Source organism: Propithecus coquereli, unplaced genomic scaffold (genome assembly GCF_000956105.1).
Source record: "Propithecus coquereli isolate 6110/MARCELLA unplaced genomic scaffold, Pcoq_1.0 Scaffold76, whole genome shotgun sequence".
Classification (NCBI taxonomy): domain Eukaryota; kingdom Metazoa; phylum Chordata; class Mammalia; order Primates; family Indriidae; genus Propithecus; species Propithecus coquereli.
This window is the reverse complement of record NW_012153729.1, coordinates 7746072-7765009: the sequence shown is the minus strand read 5'-3', so window position 1 is coordinate 7765009 and position 18938 is coordinate 7746072. Positions and strand designations below refer to the sequence as shown.

Here is an 18938-nt window from a genome sequence, read left to right as displayed (position 1 = left end):
GCCCGGCCACAATCTGGATTTTAAACCCAAGCTGTCTGACTCCAGAATCCGTGCTCGCGCCTCCTGCTCCAGCCCCTGCCTGCGGCACTGCGGAGCTTAGGATGCCGCCTTCGCCTTCGGAGCTCCCGTGAGCTCCCTGAGAGTCACAGTCGCAGAACCCGGTATGGCGCAGACTACCGCTCCGGGTCTGTGCCGCCCCCTGGTGGCCCAGACTGCCCGCATCTCCTCCCAGCCGTCCACCGGCACTTCCGGAGCGTGGCGCCAGCAGCCAGAGAGGAAAGTGCTCGGGCCTCCCCGGAAGTGGGGGTCTGGGGCCCCACTCCGCAGGCGCGGGGCGGGGTGGGGCGGGGCCTGCCGCGGCGCACTCAGGCGCTGCTCGGGCCACCTCTGCCCGGGTCCTAGCGTGGCCTTGGCAGCGACGTCGGCCTGAGGGAAGATGGCGGCGCCCTGCTGGCAAGCCGCGCTGCACGCATGCAGACGCTGGCGGAGCTTCAGCACCTCGGGTGAGGGGTGTGGGAATGGGGAGCTCTTGGAGGTCCCCTATAGCCCGAACCCTGGGGCTCGAGGCGGCGCCTGCCCCCATCTGCTGCGGGCCAGATCCGGCCTGACGTCCGCTCTGTGTCCGCAGCCGCCCTGAGCCGCCGGACCGCCCCGCTGGGGCCAATGCCCAACCAGGACATCGATGTGAGCGACCTGGAGCGGCTGGAGAAGTACCGGAGCTTCGACCGCTACCGGCGCCGGGCGGAGCAGGAGGCGCGGGCCTCGCACTGGTGGCGGACCTACCGGGAGCATTTTGTGGAGGAGACAGGTGCGGGGCGTCTGGAGAGGGGCTGCAGCCGCCGGCCTCCGAACTCGGGTGGGGTGGGGGCGCCGGCGTTTTCCCCGGCACTAAGCGCGCCTTGCCGGCGCCCCAGGGTACGCTGGTTGGGGGAGGCGGGGCTCCTGCACCCCTTCGTGCCCTGTCGGCGTTTAATCACGCCAGGGTTTTTCACATCTTTTGCTCCCTCCCGTATTTGGAAAATGGCTTCACCTCACTATTGGAGTTCCAGCTCCTAAAATATATATATTGCTAAAATCCTTTCCTGACCACCGTCCCCGTTGTGGTTTAGGCTACTCGTCTGTGCGCCTAGAATACTTTGTACGTAGCCCCGGCCGCACTGTATCCTGATTTTCTTTTCGCAGCCGCCTCCCAGATTGTAAGCGCCCTGCGAACAGGGGTCCTGCCTGTCTTGCCCACCATTGGCTCCTTGCACCCCGCACAGTGCCTGGCACATAGGTGTGCAATATTTTGCTAAATAGAATTAAAGTCGCGGACAAGGTGACTCAGGGAACTAACCTTTAAGGAACTTACACATAGTATGTCCTGTTCAAAAGCATTTATAGAAGCAGTTTTTGTGGTGGTTAAGGGCACAAGCTTGGAATCTAAATAGTCTGATTTAAACTCCAGCTCAACCTCTCAGGGGTGATGTCTCTGACCTTCAGTTTCTGCAATTGTAAAATAAAATGATTGTGTATTTGTCACAAAATTGTTGTTGGGATTAAAGGATACAGTTCATTGAAATTCTTAGACTAATGCCTTTCCTGAGGAGAACTCAATACATGTTAGTTACTAGTGTTATTGTCTTATGTAAACTGACAAAGGCGTTGGGCTGAAAGTTCTCTAGGGTTTTGCTACTCAAAGTGTGTTCTGGGACCGGAGCATGGGCATTGCCTAGGAGCATGTTAGAAATGCAGTGTCTCAGGCATGTGCCTGTAGTCCCAGGTACTCGGAGGCTGAGGTGGCAGGATCACTTGAACTCAGGCCAGCCTGGGCAACATAGCCAGACTCTGTGTCTAAAAGAAAATTTTTAAAGAAAAAGAAATGCATAGTCTCAGGCTCCACCCTGACCTGCTGAATCAGAATCTGAATTTCCACAATTTTCCAGGTGATTTGTGTGAATCGTCTGTCCATTAGAGGGTGGGAAGCGCTTCTCCAAGTCCTTCTAGCTTTAGTTGTTTTTTTTCCACTCAGGACAGGTGTGTGTCCATGGCCAGCTGGGAATAGGCTTGAAGTTGATCCCAACTGTAATTGGGACGACCATCTGCCTCAATTTGCTGTGACCTAGATAAGACATTGTGACCTGGTTTAGAGATCAGAAAAAGATAACCTCAAGTTGTGTCTGATTTACTTAGCCTGTTCAGGTCTGGGAAGCAAACTGCGCGGTATGTTTTAGTTTGAGGAAAGCTTGAACAGCAGAGCTCAGAGTACAGAGTGAAAAGACTGTGCAGAGACAGGCAGCTTAACCAACAAGACTTGACCCTGCTTTTTCCAAAACATCTCACCTCCCAGATCCCAAAGACAAGATTGATATTGGGCTGCCTCCACCCAAGGTCTGCCGGACCCAACAGCTGCTGGAACGGAAAAGGGTCATCCGGGAGCTTCGGGCCAATGTGGAAGAGGAGCGGGCTGCCCGTCTCCGCACAGGTGAGCCATCTGGGGGAGGGGCACTGGGTGTGTCCCTGCTCCCCCCCCCCCCCCCCGCCCCAGCATCCCAACTGGCATCATTCCTTCCCAGCCAGCATCCCACTGGCGGCTGTGCGGGCGGAGTGGGAGAGAACCTGCGGCCCCTACCACCAGCAGCGTCTGGCTGAGTACTACGGCCTCTACAGAGACCTGTTTCATGGGGCCACCTTTGTGCCCCGTGTCCCCCTTCACGTGGCTTTTGCTGTGAGTGAGGAGGACCTGATGCCTGTGTACTATGGCAATGAGGTGACTCCAACTGAGGTAACTGCTTACTTGTGTCCCTCCTCCCTGCCCTGTTGACACAGACACATCCCATTACAGCTTCACAGACAGCTCCTGGGTTAGGGTTTGTTGTTCTCAGTGTCTTTGATTTCCTGGGAAACAATTATAGGACAGTTACAAAAGAAAGAATACAAAACAAAGGAAAAAGAAGTTTCATCTTTGCACATTCCTGTAACTGGCCCACTGTCTTTGGAGTGTCCTCCCAGGCCCTGTGCCTTGGTACATGGCCCTTTTTGTGGTTTAGATCCCTGGGCAAGCAACTCTGCAGGCTTCCTTCTGTGAGCATCTCTTTGTCCACCTGCCTCTGCGAGGGGATGTCAGCCATGTTTAGGTCAGAGTGGGCTCCCCCTTCCCCAAGACACCCTCAGGCTCCAGCCTCCAGAAAGACATTGTTTGCAACAGTTTGTCTGTCATTGATGGGGTGGCAGCTCTCCTGTTCTGTCCCCGCCAGGCTGCCCAGGCCCCAGAGGTGACCTATGAAGCAGAAGAGGGTTCCATGTGGACACTGCTGTTCACTAACTTAGGTAGGCATCTCGGGTCACTAGGACTCCTGCGTCCCTTACCTCCCTTGAGCCAAGACCCTGGGGGCTGGGGGAGGGGCCGGGTAGAGAGCTCAGGCCCGTGGTCAGTAGGGTATATTTGTGTGCAGATGGACACCTGCTGGAGCCAGACGCCGAGTACATCCACTGGCTGGTGTGAGTATCTGGGGCCGGGGCTGGGTCAGAGGCCACGAGGAGGCCCTGGGAGCCTGGACCGAGCTACACCTGAGTTTCAGTCTCGGCTCTCCCTTAGAATAACTGGGATTTTGAATTAACTTTCCTGCCCAGGAGGTGACCCTTCCTGAGGTAGTTGGGGGGTCCTAGGATCCAGGTGTGCACTTGAAGGCAGATACAGAAGAAAAAGTAGGCAGTGGGCCTTGGCCAGTCCCCATAAGCTTCCTCATCTCTCTGAACTCATTTCCTCACCTGTAAAACTGAGGTGATGCTGCCACACGCCTTACCCGCCCCCCAAAAGCATGTTGTGACCGTCGCATAGGAAAAGGAACATGAGAGGCCTCTGGCAGCTGTGACATCTCCCCACATGCTCATTGAACCGGGTGTTCTTTCCCTGGGTAGTTGCCATGGCGCCCAGCCCCGGGTGCCTTTTGTTTTCTCAGTGGCTTTTGGCTCTGAGCACCAGGCCGGGGGGCAGAGTCAGGCAGGTAACCCCAGCTTTGGACTTCTGGGTAATTGGGGCCAGTGACTGGGAGACTGGTTTCTGTCATTTTTATTCACCTGTATTTACCAACCTGTGCAGCAGGACACTCTGGGGAGTTGTGCCTGGGACAGCTACAGTGGCCACCCCAGTGCCAGGCAGGGTACACCCTCCGTGATAAGACCCCAGAGCCTTCAGGAAACAGAAGCAGCCCAAAAGTGGTGTGGCTTTCCAGCCGAAGTGACATGGCAGACCCTCCAGCTCCCCAGGGCCTAGTAAACGGGCTGCTCAGCCTTGCCGTCCTGCTGACAGCCTCTGGAACCCCGCCTGTTCCCTTCAGGCTTGCAACATGTCCCCAGAGCTCGGCCTCCTCCTTTATCACAGGACAGGAATCATTTAGGGTCTGTCCTCCTGGGGAATTACATCAGCCCCTGGGGATCATGGTGAGGGTGTCCTGGTACCTCCCTGCAGTGGCAGGCAGTTAACAGATGCTTTTCCTCCTCCCAGAACCAACATCCCGGGCAGTAGGGTGGCTGAAGGACAGGAGACTTGTCCCTACCTCCCCCCATTCCCTGCCCGAGGCTCTGGCTTCCACCGCTTCACCTTCTTGCTCTTCAAGCAGGATGAGCCAATCGACTTCTCCGAGGACACCCGCCCCTCGCCCTGGTAATCCACCCCACACACCTACCCCAGGCCTCAACCTCTCCCCCAGAATGGTCGCTCTTGGTCAGTTCTCTCTCCTGACGTAGGCCTTGAGATTGGCAGAAGAGCAGGATGCTAGCAGACCCTGGAGGGCTTCTCAGGATTGCTTGGGCTGGGGGGACTTCGGTGCCCCTTCCCCTACTCCTGGACATTCTCCATCTTCTCTTAGCTACCAGCTGGCCCAGCGGACCTTCCACACTTTTGATTTCTACAAGAAACACCAGGAAGCCATGACTCCAGCTGGCCTGGCTTTCTTCCAGTGCCGCTGGGATGACTCGGTCACACACATCTTCCACCATCTTCTGGGTAAGGGCAGAGTGGGGCTGGGGGATCGGGGTGGGCCTGAGCTCACAGACCTCTCCTGCCTTGCCAGGGAGAAACTCCCTTAAGGCCACCGCAGGCCCTGGGATAGGCAGGCCCTAGCCTGACTCAGTCTACCCTGTACCCCTCGCTCTTCTTGCAGACATGCGGGAGCCCGTGTTTGAGTTTGTGCGGCCGCCCCCTTACCACCCCAAGCAGAAGCGCTTCCCCCACCGGCAGCCCCTGCGCTACCTGGACCGGTATAGGGACAGTCACGAACCCACTTATGGCATCTATTGAGGGGCCAGAGTGTCCCCACCTCAGAGGGTGGGCTGGGCTGGCAGGAACAGTGAAGACGCAGCTCCTGAGGACCAAGCGGTGGGGTTCTGGGCCCTGCCTGAGGCAGCCCCTCTCATCAGGCCCAGGGCTTGGAGTAAAAGGGACTCTGAGGGGGTCTGGGCAGCGGGTGTGAATAAAGATGATTTCTGCGGTGGCCGGTCTGGGTCTGTGTTCCAGGAGCAGCCAGAGCGCGCCTGGTGGAGCTGCATTCCCCGCCTTTCGTGGCCGGGAAGAGGGCTGCCTCTGCCTTCTGAGGGTGTCAGGGGCCCTGTGACCCAGTGGCTGGCAAGGAGTGGGCAGAAGGAAAAGCAGGTAGTAGAGCAAAACCAGCATAGTCCAGAGAAGGGAGATACCCCAGTCTGGCAAGTACCCGAAACCCAGCTCCCAGAGAAAGTGCAGCGGAGCACCTGGGGTCAGGAGGGAGCATTTATTGAGTACTAGCTGTGTGCCCCAGGCGGCCCTGAGCATTAGCTCCTCTGCCCAGCACTGATGGTGGCCCATTCCTGCTCCACCCCATGCTTGGGATGAGCCTTGTCACACGGGGCAGCGTGAGTCTCAGAGACCTCTGGGGTAGAGGTCCCTGGACCGTCACTGGGTGGTCAGATATTTCCTCTCGCTAAAGGAGAAGGCTGCCTACTAGCAGGCCAGGGGGAGCCTGTGTGCCTTTCCCAGAAAGAGAAGCTTCACGTGTAGGACACAATGCTTGTTGCGTTGCAGTGAGCACATTCTGCCTCGGAATCAGCCCAGCTTGGCTAGAAGAAAAGGAGTTAACCATCCTCAGATTGACCCTGGCAGGACACCCCTCTGCTCTGCTCAGCTGCAGGGGAAATGCTGAAGCTGCCTCCCAAATATTGAGGTTCCAGATCAGGTTGGACCTCCAGACAAGGAACTCGCCCCAGCAGAGGGCTGGCAATGAGAGGGGATACTGACTGCATCTGGAACTTGGCTTGGGTATCAAAGGGGCATTGAAAAAAACCAGTTTTAATTGGTCTGTCTCTTGGCAACCAGAAATTTCCATCACACTGTTTCCTTAAAAAGAGCCAGAATTAGGTGTAGCCCAGAGAAGGGAGTCCCAATCTGGCAAGTGCCTGAAACCCAGCTCCAGGAAAAAGTGCAGCAGAGCACCTTGGGTCAGGAGGGAGCATTTATTGGGCACTAGCTGTGTACGTGGACGCCAGGCCCTCCCACATGCACTGTTTCATTTAGTGGCCCCAGGAAGGGAGTGTCTATGCTGTCAGCCTGGCTTACAGCTCAGGAGCCCAGAAGAGGTGAGGTTGGGCGATGGCCCGGGCCAGAAGGAGCCTGAGGCCCCCCGCAGGGTACCCGAGCCTCCTGCCTCCAGAGGCTGACCCGGATCCCCAGCACAGCAGCTAGGTCGAAGGTCTAGGGAGTCCGGATGGAGGTGCCAGGGCAGACCGAGAGCCAGACCCAGTTCTCAGCCGGGCCGAGGCGGACAGGAGTGGCGCGGCGGCTGATCAGAGAGCGCCAGGGAAGGGCCCACGGGGAGCGCCATACCGGGCGCCCGCCCCGCTGGCGGTTCTTCCTGGGCGGGGTCCTCGCTCCTCCCCGCGGCGGCCGCGCCGGCCTGCCCTCCCTCCCACCTCCGCCATGGCCGCGCGGCTGCTGGAGGACAAGCTGACCTGCGCCATCTGCCTGGGGCTCTACCAGGACCCGGCCACGCTGCCCTGCGGCCACAACTTCTGCGTGGCCTGCATCCAGGACTGGTGGGGCCGCTGCGGGAAGGCGTGCCCCGAGTGCCGCCAGCCCTTCCCCGACGACGCCGAGCTGCGCCGCAACGTGGCGCTCAGCGGCGTGCTGGAGGTGGTGCGCGCCAGGCCCGCCGTGGACCCCTGCCCCGGCCCGGACCCCGGCGCGCGCTGCCCCCGCCATGGGCTGCCATTCGAGCTCTTCTGCCGGACCGAGGGCCGCTGCGTGTGCAGCGCCTGCACGGTGCACGAGTGTCGCCTCCACGAGCGGGCGCTGCTGGACGCCGAGCGCCTTGAGCGCGAGGTGACGCGGCCGCCGGGTGGAACGGGCGGGAGGTGGGGCGGGCCGCCGCAGCCTTGCCACAGCTGGGGCGACTCGCCTGCGGGATCCGGGGCTGTTCTCTGGGCCCTGCTCCCTCTCTGGGCGCAGCTGGCAGGGAGTGTCAGCTGGAGACGGCTTCCAGGTGTTTTTCTTCCCAGAACCTGGGAGTGACAATAACTCAGGTGTCTGTGACTCGCATTGGGGTCTCAGGAGATGCTCACTGAGTGTCCTGGATGAAGGCATAAGCCAGGGATATTAGGCAGTGAGCTCCCGGCTCTACTCCAGGCCGCGTGTATGGGCGGTGCTCCCTGAACACGCTTTCCTTCCGTGGGTAAGTGTGTGGAACACCTACAGTGTGCACAGTGTGGGCAGGGGCTGCATGTTGCTGAGTAAATCACACGTGCTCTCTGCCCGTAAGAGACTTAACATCTGAAGAGGTCAGTGCCCCAGTAAGAGGTGAATGTGTTATTACAGGGTGCAGTAAGGAAAGCACAGGATGACACTGCTTAGGGGACCAGGGGGAGGAAGGGGAGGTGGCCTTTACGCTGACACTTGAGGGCTGAGAAAGTACCAGCCAAGAGGAGAGGGACCTGGGGAGGCAACCGGGGCCACGCTCTGGGCTGGGAAAGAACTGGGCACGCTGGGTCCATGGAGACAGATCTGGGAGGTCAGCAGGGCCAGATGGGAAGGGGCCCTGTGGGCCATGGTGAGGGGTCCGACTCTGACTCTAGGGCATGGGGAGCCATCGTGGGCTTGGAAGCAGGACAGCAGCATGACTGGATTTAGGCTTTATGGAGAGTGATCACTCTGCTGGGATATGGAGGGGGCTGGAGGTGAGACTGGAGTCCAGGGTGGGAACCGGGGAGACAAGGTACTGGTGGGGGGCGGAAAACAGGGAGTGGGAGTCAGTGCCTTGTGGAGGCGGGACACAGGCTGGAGTGGACTTGGGGGGTGGCAGCGAGGGCAGCAAGGAAAACATCTGGGTTTCTGTCTTTTTTCTGAGACAGTCTCACTCTGTTGCCCAGGCTGGAGTGCAGTGGCGTCATCGTAGCTCACAGCAACCTCAAACTCCTGGGCTCAAGTAATCCTCTCGCCTCAGCCTCCCAGAGTGCTAGGATTACTCACGCCTGGCCCAGGTTTCTCTCTCGACCGAGTGAGTGGCCAGGCATGCTGTGTGCTAAATGGGGAGAGAGCAGAGTTGGCTTTAGAACATGTAGGGGCTGGAGTCGCCAGTGGGACAAACCCAGGGAGGGGTCCTAGGCATCTGTCAAGAGCTCAGGAGCTCTCAGCTGGAAGTGGCAAGTTGAGAGTCTTCAGCACTGGCAGGTGGAGAAGGTCCGGGAGGGAAGGGGTCCCCTGCCGAGCAGGCCCAGGGCTGTAGTCAAACCAAGCAGGAGCTCCCAGGGGGATAGGAGGAAAATGCAGCACATGGCATGGCGCCGAGGGCAGAGTGGTGCGGAAGGAGAACATGGTTGTGGTGCCCATGCTGATGAGAGGTTCAGTAAGAGGACAAAAATGACCATTGGAATCCGCACTGTGGAGGTGGCCGGCACCCTTGACAAGAGCCGTTTCGGTAGCGAAGACAGGAGGCTGAATTCACTTGGGTATGGGACTAGGAGGGGCGGGGCCAGCGAATGGTGGGATGATGGCAAAATGATGGCACAGGGACACTGAATGGGACAGGAAATGGGTGCCAGAGGGCTGATGGGCTGGAAGGGGTGGGGAGTGCACGGTTGGGGGTCTGTTGAGGCTGGGAACCAGGACTGAGGAGGCTGGAACAGGTGAGGGTCGGGAAGCGGTGGTCAGAGAACTGGTGTTTGGAACACAGATTTCAGAGCTGGTGACGGGCCTGGGTGAGGTCACAGGAGTGGCCGAGATGGGGTGAAGGAAAGGGCTCCAAAGTGTTGGCGGATGTTCCCTGTGGCTGCTGAGACTGAGCTAGGCGTGAAAGTTTTCAAGGGAGGCCAGTGGATGACAGCCAAGCAGAGGAAGCGAGTGCAACAGCCCATGCTCCCAAGGAGCTGGGGTTTTGCTAGCAAAAGGGGAAGGGCTGCGGGGCTGCGTGGGGACAGGTGTCTGTCCCTGGAGGAGGGTCCAGTGCCCCAGCAGAGTCTACCCTCCTGCCTCATATGTTTGTCACGTGCTGAATGCTGGAGGCAGGGTCCTAGATGAAACATAAGCCATGGGCTTAGAAAGATCTGAGGATTCTGAGCAAATTGTCAACTTCTCCAATCCTGTTTACTCATCCATGACGAGGGGATAAAAATGGTCCCCACCGCAGTGTGTAGCTGGGAGGAGCAGAAGCAAGGCAGTGAGGCTCCCGACCAGGTGCAGGGAACAAGTCCTAGCGGTGGGCAGGAACCAGGGGCTCCTGGCATCAGCATGGTTTGTCCTGTTCCCATGAGAGCATCTTGATCCCTGAGGGAATCGGGGGGGGGGGGTGAGAAAACAGGGCCCCTCCTCCCCCTCATGCCCAAAGTGAGAGTCAAGGACTGGCTTCACATATGCACCGAACTGCCTACTTCTCCCGCAGTGTTGGTGCTTTGGGTTGTCGCCCCTTCCCTGCAAGGCCGCCTGAGCCCGCATTATCGCTCTCATTTATTGACTAGGGGGAGGTTATGGCCCAGAGAGGGTAGGAGCTTTGCCCCAGCTTGCTCAGCCTGCAAGAGGCAGGAGTGGGACCAGAAGTTGTGTCCCCAGGCCAACGCTTCTCTGCCCACACACAGCCTGCTCCAGGTGGGGAAGGGGCTTTGTCGAGGCCTCCCCGGGCTCACAGCGAGGCTGGTGCTCTGCGTGCCGGCCCTCTGGATGGCTTGAGGAGGGGCTGCCCAGCGTCTGCAGGGGTTTGTTGGTTGTCGAAAGGTTGACTTCACAGCCAATCCTGGTCCTCTCTTGTTGCTGGTCCCATGGGTGGGCACCACAGGCCCAGCTGAGAGCCAGGCTAGAAGTGACCCAATGGCACACCACTCAGGCCGAAACCCAGCTGCAGGAGCTGCAGCAGCGAAGCAGCCAGATCCAGGTACAGGGCCTGTCTGTGTTCCACCCGCCATGTTCTCGCGCAGCGCTGCGGGCAGCTGCTGGCTGCTCCCTGGGGCGCTGGGCAGTGGGCGTGAGCTGCTTTGAACATGCTTTGGGGCAGCAGGGAGTGAGGGGCTGAGCAGGAAGTTGGGCGCCTGGGGAGGGGGAAGCCTGCTTCCCAGGACCCTGGCTCCTACATCCCCACCCCTCAGCCCATTGGGTAGCCCTGGCCTGCCTTGGCATGGCACAGGACCCTGGCTACCCTGAAGCTCCTCCTGTGCCCACCCAGAGCTTGGCCTGCACCCTGGCCTCCTCGGTCTCCAGCAAGTTCAGCAGCCTGCAGCAGGCCCTGGAGATGCGGCGGGCCGTGGTGCTGAGAGACATCGAGGTGGCCAAGACACAGGTGCTGGCACAGGCCCGGGATGAGGAGCAACGGCTGCAAGGCCACTTGGAGGCCTTGGCTCGCCATGGCCACAGGATTCAGGAGCTCCTGGAGCAGGTGGATGACAGGACCTTCCTGCAGGTACGAGGCCTCAGGGCAGTGGGCTGGGGGGGACTCGTCTCCCTGCCCCTCATACCGGGTTTACAGCAGCTGTTCCGGGCTCAGGAATCACAGCTCCTTGAGCCCCCAGGGCCTCTTGGACCACTGACCCCTCTGCAGTGGGATGAAGATCAACAACTGGGTGACCTGAAGGAGTTGCTAAGCCAGCTGTGTGGCCTCCTCCTGGAAGAGAGGGGCCGCCCCGGGGCACCAGCCAAGGCTGCAGACTTGAGCCCCATGGGTAAGGTGGGCCCCAGACCTCCCCTGCCTCTCCTGGCCTGGCCGCCCCTCCCTGCAGGGTGGGTGTGGGATAAGGCCCCCTCCTCCCAAGGCCTCCCCATCCACTCTCCTAACACTGCTTTGCCCACTAGAGGCCCCAGGGCCCCTGGCACCGGTCCCGAGCGCAGTGTGTCCGCTGAGGAGGAAACTCTGGCAGAGTAAGGAGGCCCAGGGCATGTACATGTGTACCTGTGTGTGCCTGTGCAAGCGTGTGTACTGTGAACACATGCATGTGTGTGCACGTTTATGTGTGTGAGTACGTGTGTGCCCATGTGTGCATGTATGTATGCTGTGAGCACATGTGCATGTGTGTGCATGTTTGTGTGCACATGTGAGCATGGGGGGCACGTGCTATGACTGTCTTGACATAGATGTCTGGGCCTGGCCCCACCCCCTGCACACCTGTTGTAAGATGTACCCATCGTGCACGTCCACTCTGAAGCAAACACAGCTGGCATAGTGTCTAAGGACAGAGTCTGGGCACACAGACCTGCGATTCCTCATGAGTATTCCAGTTAATACCAAGTTAATGCCTCTCTGAGCCTCGGTTTTGTCATCCGTGAAAGGGGGCTAATGGAGGGTTCCACCTGCCAGGTTGCAGCGAGGATTAAATGCTCAGCATGCAGCATGCCTGGCAGACAGTAGCAGTCGATAAATGGAGCTGCAGTTGCGTTCTCTCCCCTCTGGACAGGATGGCACCCTGGCCCATTTCTGTTTGTCTTTCCCCAACAGATTATCGCAATCTCACCTTTGACCCAGTCAGCGCCAACCGCCACTTCTACCTGTCCCGCCAGGGCCAGCGGGTGAAGCACTGTCGCCAGCCCTGCGGCCCAGCCAGGCCTGGCAGCTTCGAGCTCTGGCAGGTGCAGTGTGCCCAGAGCTTCCGGGCCGGGCAGCATTACTGGGAAGTGCGCACCTCAGACCACTCGGTGACGCTGGGTGTCACCTACCCGCAGCTGATGCGGTGCAAGCTGGGGCCCCATACGGACAACATCGGCCGTGGGCCCTGCTCCTGGGGGCTCTGCATCCAGGAGGACAGCGTCCAGGCCTGGCACAATGGCGAGGCCCAGCGCCTCCCAGGGGTGTCGGGGCGACTCCTGGGTGTGGATTTGGACCTGGCCTTGGGCTGCCTTACCTTCTACAGCCTGGAGCCCCGGGCCCAGCCCCTGCACACCTTCCATGCCCTCTTCACCCAGCCCCTCATCCCTGTCTTCTGGCTCCTTGAGGGTAGGACCCTCACCCTGTGCCATCAGCCCGGGGCCACGCTTCCTCCAGAGCCCCAGGAAGAGGCCTCAGCACCCAGCTGAGGAAGGCATGGGCTGGAACTCGCTCAGGGCCAGGCGCCACCATGCCTGTGTGCCCAAGAGCTGTCCAGCCCCGGCCTGGGGACCCAAGGCCACAGCTCGAATGCTGTTGGCCTCTCTGTTGATAGAGAGAGAGGTGGTGGGGGTGCCCCCAAACTGGAGGTGAACATAAACTCAGAGTTCACCTTCCCAGCCTCTTTGAAGGGGGCAGGGACTAGGAGAATGGGAAGCCCCCACCCCAATGCTCAGTTCTAGGTGTTGCCTGGGCCTTGGAAGCTGGAGCACACACAGGGGCTTGTGGCTTACAGGACCAAGTGTGGGACAATAAACGTGTATCAGCTGGAGCTTGCCTCCCAGGGTGATGACATGGACCAAAGGAGCGATCAGCGTGGGGATGCAGCAGAAGGACCCCTAGAGACACGGGATGTTAAATAGATGTCTGTCTCCTCCCTGCCTGTCTCTCTTTTTACTTCTTATAACCTTTTGGTATACTTTAGTCCTGGCTTGTTGTCTTTTATTTTGGGCATCCTTATGGTCATATGGTCATATTCTATAAACAGTTTCGTTTCTGCATTTTAAAAATGGGTGTTTTTTTTTGTTTTGGTTTGGTTTTTTTTGAGACAGAGTCTCTTTCTGTTGCCTAGGGTAGAGTGCCCTGGTGTCAGCCCAGCTCACAGCAACCTCAAACTCCTGGGCTCAAGCAATCCTCCTGCCTCAGCCTCCTGAGTAGCTGGGACTACAGGCGTGCACCACCACGCCTGGCTAATTTTTTGTTTTTTTTTTAGTTGGGCAACTAATTTTTTTCTATTTTTAGTAGAGACTCTTGCTCAGGCTGGTCTCGAACTCCTGAACTGAAGCGATCCTCCTGCCTCGGCCTCCCAGAGTGCTAGGATTACAAGCGTGGGCCACCACACCCGGCCTAAAATTTGTTTGTATTTTAGAAAAATTTTTTTTTACAAACAGGGTCTTACAGTGTTGCCCAGGCTGGATTTGAAGTCCTGGGCTCAAGTGATCTTAACTACCTCAGCCTCGCAAGTAGCTGGGATTACAGTCTTTTCTATATTTTTTACTTAACATAGCATTTTTCCCATTATTGAAAAATTTCTCTGAATGATTATATTACAAACAGTTATTCTAATGACTATAAAATTTGTTTACCCATTATTAGACATTTAAGTTGTTTTATTTAGGGCTATAAAAATGTTGCTGTGATGAATATTTTTGAGCAGGAAGCTTTGGCCACACTACGGTTATGTACTAAGGCTAAATTACCTGAAGCGAGATACTTTCGGGAAACAATGAGCATTTGAAGATTTGTTTCATACCAGAGGCCGCAGTGAAGCAACCTTGACTCAGGCAGGCGCGCCTTCAGGCAGTAGCGTGGGAACCTCAGCCCCCAGCATCCCACCCCTGGGTGTGGGGCTTAGACGCAGGGATGTGTGTAGGTGCCAGCAGTGCTAGCCCCTTTTCTTTCGGTTTGTTTTTTGCTATTCCAGAACATGCTTCCAAAAAATCCCTGTATATGTTTTTGCTCATATTGCTGGGCAGGTATACTTTTTTTATTTTTTTAGACAGGGTCTTGCTCTGTCGCCCAGGCTGGAGTGCAGTGGCATCATGATAGCTCACTTGCCAACCGCAAACTCTTGGACTCAAGCAATCTTCCTGCCTCAGCCTCCCGAGTAGCTAGGACTACAGGCATATGCCACCATGCCCGGCTAATTTTTTCTATATATTTTTAGTTGTCCAGCCAATTTCTATATTTTTAGTAGAGACGGGGTCTCGCTCTTGCTCAGGCTGTCTCGAACTCCTGAGCTCAAACAGTCCTCCCGCCTCGGCCTCCCAGAATGCTAGGATTACAGGCGTGAGCCACCGCGCCCGGCCCCACCTAACTTTTTTATTTTTTGTAGAGAGGGGTCTTGCTCTTCCCAAGCAGTCCTCCCGCTTTGGCTTCCCAAAGTGCTGGGATTGCAGGTGTGAGCCATTGCGCCCGGCCCTTCCTTTTCATATTTTTCTACAGGCATGTTCTATATCGTAAAAATTAACATTTATTTACATGGGACAAGATGCTACCGCTACTTTTATGGAGTGTAATATAGAGCAGTGCTTCTAAGCTAGGTGTAGGGGCGAGCCCTTACGAATCTGCCGGAAACCCCCCCAAACTGAATTTGCTAGGCCCACCTGATTCTGATAGAACTCGCCATCTCCTCTCTGGAACCTGCACCTGTGTGAGGGAGCCAGCGGCACAGATGCTGTGGTACGACATTTGGAAAGGGGACACATTTGATTAGTGGCTGCTTCCAGCCTGTCTGCTCTACCCACCAGAACCCCTTGCAGTTTTGGGGCTCCTGTGATGCACAATTGGGAGGGTGGGCACCCCGAGACAACAACAGTGGGAGAGGGCAGGAGAGATGTCAAAAGATAGGGGCCGTACGGGCCAGTGGGCTGGAGGCCAGAGAGGTGAGGGGTGCCGACACGGAGAGGCTGCTCTTTCCAGGCAGGAAGGGAGCAGGACGGGGACTGGGAAATGTGGCTTCATGTAACATTCACCCAGAAGCTAGAAGACAATAAGCCAGTCCTAGAGATTCTGGGGGCAGGATTTGCATCCTAGAATTCCATGCCCGGCCAAACCGAGCGGGGACACTGCGGACACGTCAGCATGCATGCTCAGGAAGCCCCCAGAGGGCAGACTTCGCCAAAATGAAGAAGTCAATCTATGAAAGGAAAAGGCAGGCCTGAGATCCAGGAAACAGGGAACTCCACAGGAAAGAGAAGTGATAAAGCCTCTGCAGCCTCCAGATATCCGAGCCCAACGTCCACAGCAATGGTCAAGGCTTCCGCACGGTGACTTAGAGACGTGAAATAAACACTGAGCGAAACCACCGAGAGCTGGACTGGCTGCCGTGGGCAGCGGGAATCTGCAGTGGGTGGGACGTGGGTCTGCTGGTTTTTGTTGTAAGCCTCGTTCAATTGTTTGTTTTTTAAATAACCTAAATATAGTGATATAAATGCAAACAAAATTTTTAAAAGTACATCAAAAGCATAAAGAAAAAGAAGTCCTAATAGAGACATGGTTTGGATCCCCTTTCAATGACTTTCAGGCACACAAATAAAGCTAGGAATGACCTTTTAATTACTTTTATTGGCTGGATTGTTTTTTGCTTGTTTTGTTTTTTTTTTTTTTGAGACAGAGTCTCACGGTATTGCCCGGGCTAGAGTGAGTGCTGTGGCGTCAGCCTAGCTCACAGCAACCTCAAACTCCTGGGATCAAGCGAACCTCCTGCCTCTCAGCCTCCCGATTTTTTGCTTGTTTTTGTTTGACTTTTTTTTTTAGGCAGCAGTGCAGCCGCAGGGTCATCTATTAGGTTTACGATTACTCAGGTTGCACCTTTGGGGCTTAGATGCTGCCTTCTCCGCAGGATCAGTCATGGGACCTCCGACAAGTTCCAGATGCCACCCTTTACAACGCAGCGTAAGGACGGAGTGAGAGGCAGGTGTGAACACACTCCTGGAGAGCTCAAAAGTGCCAGCAGCTGCCCTTGCCCCGTGACAGCCAATTCACTTCAAAAATAATTAATACATTGGGCAAACAACTTATTTACTTATTTATTTATTTATTTGGAAACATTGTCTCACTGTGTTGCCCAGGCTGGAGTGCAGTGGCATCATCATAGCTCACTGCAGCCTCTAACTCCTGGGCTCAAGCGATCTTCCTGCTCAACCTCCTGAATAGCTGGGACTACAGGCGAGCATCCACCATGCCCTGCCTGCAAATAACTTTAAAACTATGAGAATGGAAATGGAATATCAAGATGCCACCACCCTGACAAATCACATCACACTTTCTTACTGGGAGAGCAGAGAGGACAGCAGGCTGTGGGGTGCAGACCAGAGGGCTGGTTGGGACCCAACCCAAGAGGCACCCCCTCTGTTCCAGAACCAGGCGGTCTGTGGTCTCACCAAACGCTGCCAAGCCATGGAGCAGGGTGGCACTAATGCCTGGCCTCCCAACCGCTCCTGGGTTTTGGCAATCAAGGGACAGTCATGATCAAGTGCTCCTTGTGGAAACCAATGTATGGAACTCACTACTCACCTTCCTGCCAAACAGGGCACACCCAGCTGTCTCCCTCTGCTACTCCCTCTGCCCGGAGGATCTCCCACGCAGGCCCTGCCCGCCTGAGCGCTAGCCATCCGTGAAAGCCCAGCTCAAACGCCGCCGCCACGATCCCCCAGCCTTTCCCGAGAATCCCTCAGGAGAGGATACACCTCTCTTTTATCACTTATTCCCTACCTAGGATGGGGGTTGCAATGCTCTGAATGGTCGTGTCCCCCCTAGAATTCTTATGTTGAAATCCTAATCCCTAAGTGATGGTATTAGGAGGTGGGGCCTTTGGGAGGTGAACAGGTGATGAGGCTGGAGCCCTCAGGGATGGGATTCGTGCCCAGAGAGCTCTCTGGTTCTCCTGCTGCCACGTGAGGACACAGCAAGATGTCAGCCTGCAGCCCAGGAGAGGCCTGCGCCAGGACCTGACAGGCTGGCACCCTGATCTCAGTCCCCGGCCTCCAGAACTGTGAGAAATAAATGTCTGTTTTTAGGCCACCCAGTCTCTGACATTCTGTTATAGCAGCCGGAACAGACTAAGACGGGTTGCCATGTACCTCCCCAGGAGACAGGTTCCCTCCTGGGTTCTGCTTTGTACGCTGCCCCCTCCTCCATCCCCATCCTCTCCCTCCCTCCACACCCTACACCCCCGCCTAGGATGACTGAGTCCAGGCGAGGGCTCTATAAAGTGTCTGCACAGGGAGGCGGGGTGTGCACAGGTGGGGATGAGGAGCCAATCACCTGCCTGCCCGCGGAACAGGAGGAAGAACAGCTTCCTTGTATTGATGACAGACAGAACCCGCCAAGGGCCAGGCCTTGTGATAAAGCAATTCTGCCCCCCGCTCCACCCCTCGGGACATGGGGTAATGTCTAGGGACAATCATCTCAAATTTTTTTTTTTTTTTTTTGAGACAGAGTCTCACTCCATCGCCTGGGCTAGAGTGCCATCACGTCAGCCTAGCTCACAGCAACCTCAAACTCCTAGGCTCAAGCGATCCTCCTGCCTCAGCCTCCCGAGTAGCTGGGACTACAGGCACGCGCCACCATGCCTAGCTAATTTTTTCTATTTTTAGTTCTCCAGCTAATTTCTTTCTATTTTTAGTAGAGACGGGGGTCTCGCTCTTGCTCAGGCTGGTCTCGAACTCCTGAGCTCAAGCAATCCTCCCACCTCGGCCTCCCAGAGTGCTAGGATTACAGGCGTGATCAAATTTGTTCTGAGACAGGGTCTTGCTATGTTGTCCAGGCTGGACTCAAACTCCTGGGCTCAAGTGCAATCCTCCCACCTCAGCCTCCCAAGCAGCTGGGACTATAGGCACGTGCCACTGCACTGGCTTGGAGACAATTTTGCTCATCATGACTGGGATGGTGCTCCTGCCACGCAGGGGGCAGAGGCCAGGGATGCTGCCAAACATCTTACATCACCCAATACAGCCCTCACAACAACAACAAAAAATTCTGTGAATACACTGAACGGCATACTTTAAATGTATGAGTTGTATGGTATGTGAATCATAAAACAGCTGTTTTGAAAAAGAACTTCAAAAAACAAAAACCAGGTCAGGGGTCCAGGGATCTGCTCAGTGGGTCCAGCAAGCACATCTGGACGTGAGTCTCGCTCTCTGTACAGCGATCCATGCCGTTTCTTCTCATTTGTGCTCTTTTGTCTTCCCTTTTTTTTTTCAGAGATAGTCTTGCTCTGTCACCCAGACTGGAATGCAATGGCACGGTCACAGCTCGCTGCAACCTTTGAATTCCTGGGTTCAGGTGATCCTCCCACCTTAGACTCCCAAGTAGCTGGGACTACAGCCGTGCACCACCATGCCTGGCTAATTTTTTTATTTTCTGTAGAGACAGGGCCTTGCTATGTTGCCCAGGCTCTCCTTGGCCTCCCAAAGCAGTGGATTACAGGATGAGTCACCATGCCCAGCCTGCTTTCCCTTTAGTTCCTAACTCATTAATTGCCTTCTGAAAATCTCCAGCCTGGTCTCAGGGGACCTGGTCTTAAGGTCCCACCCTTAAGCCTGGGGAAACAGAGGCAGGCGTGCAGACCTGGCAGGAGTAGGGGCAAGGGTGGCAGCAGTATGTGCTGAGGTTGGGCAAGGGCCAGTGTCCTGGAACACAGATAAGGACAGGAAACTAGGGGACATGGATGGTCTCTGGCACCTCTGGCCTGGCTCTCTCCAAGCTTTTCCTTACCTGTGCACTGCTATGGGTTGAATTGCGTCCCCTCAAAAGATATATTCAAATCCTAACCCCTAGTACCTGTGGAGGTGACCTTATTTGGAAATGGGATCTTTTCCTACTTGGAAATAGGATCTTTGCAGAGTAGTCAACGTGAGGGCATGCTGG

General features: G+C 56.3%; 2 protein-coding genes across 3 annotated transcripts; both read left to right on the top strand.

Annotated features, from left to right (window-relative positions):
* The first annotated feature begins 319 nt into the window (after window positions 1-319).
* Window positions 320-5468, top strand: MRPL38 (mitochondrial ribosomal protein L38). The gene is made up of 9 exons (XM_012662375.1): window positions 320-503; window positions 629-808; window positions 2330-2464; window positions 2556-2764; window positions 3237-3309; window positions 3435-3480; window positions 4487-4645; window positions 4851-4987; window positions 5145-5468. The coding sequence occupies exons 1-9, from the start codon at window positions 437-439 to the stop codon at window positions 5279-5281; spliced, it is 1143 nt and encodes a 380-aa protein (XP_012517829.1). The 5' UTR covers window positions 320-436; the 3' UTR covers window positions 5282-5468.
* Window positions 5469-6928: 1460 nt separating this feature from the next.
* Window positions 6929-13026, top strand: TRIM65 (tripartite motif containing 65). Of its 2 annotated transcripts, XM_012662373.1 has the most exons (6): window positions 6929-7330; window positions 10272-10367; window positions 10656-10889; window positions 10974-11148; window positions 11279-11344; window positions 11919-13026. In XM_012662373.1, exons 1-6 carry the CDS (start codon window positions 6929-6931, stop codon window positions 12491-12493), a joined length of 1548 nt encoding a protein of 515 aa, XP_012517827.1. In that variant the 3' UTR covers window positions 12494-13026. The 2 variants fall into 2 exon arrangements, with proteins under 2 accessions (XP_012517827.1, XP_012517828.1); XM_012662374.1 differs by lacking the exon at window positions 11279-11344.
* Window positions 13027-18938: the final 5912 nt, after the last annotated feature.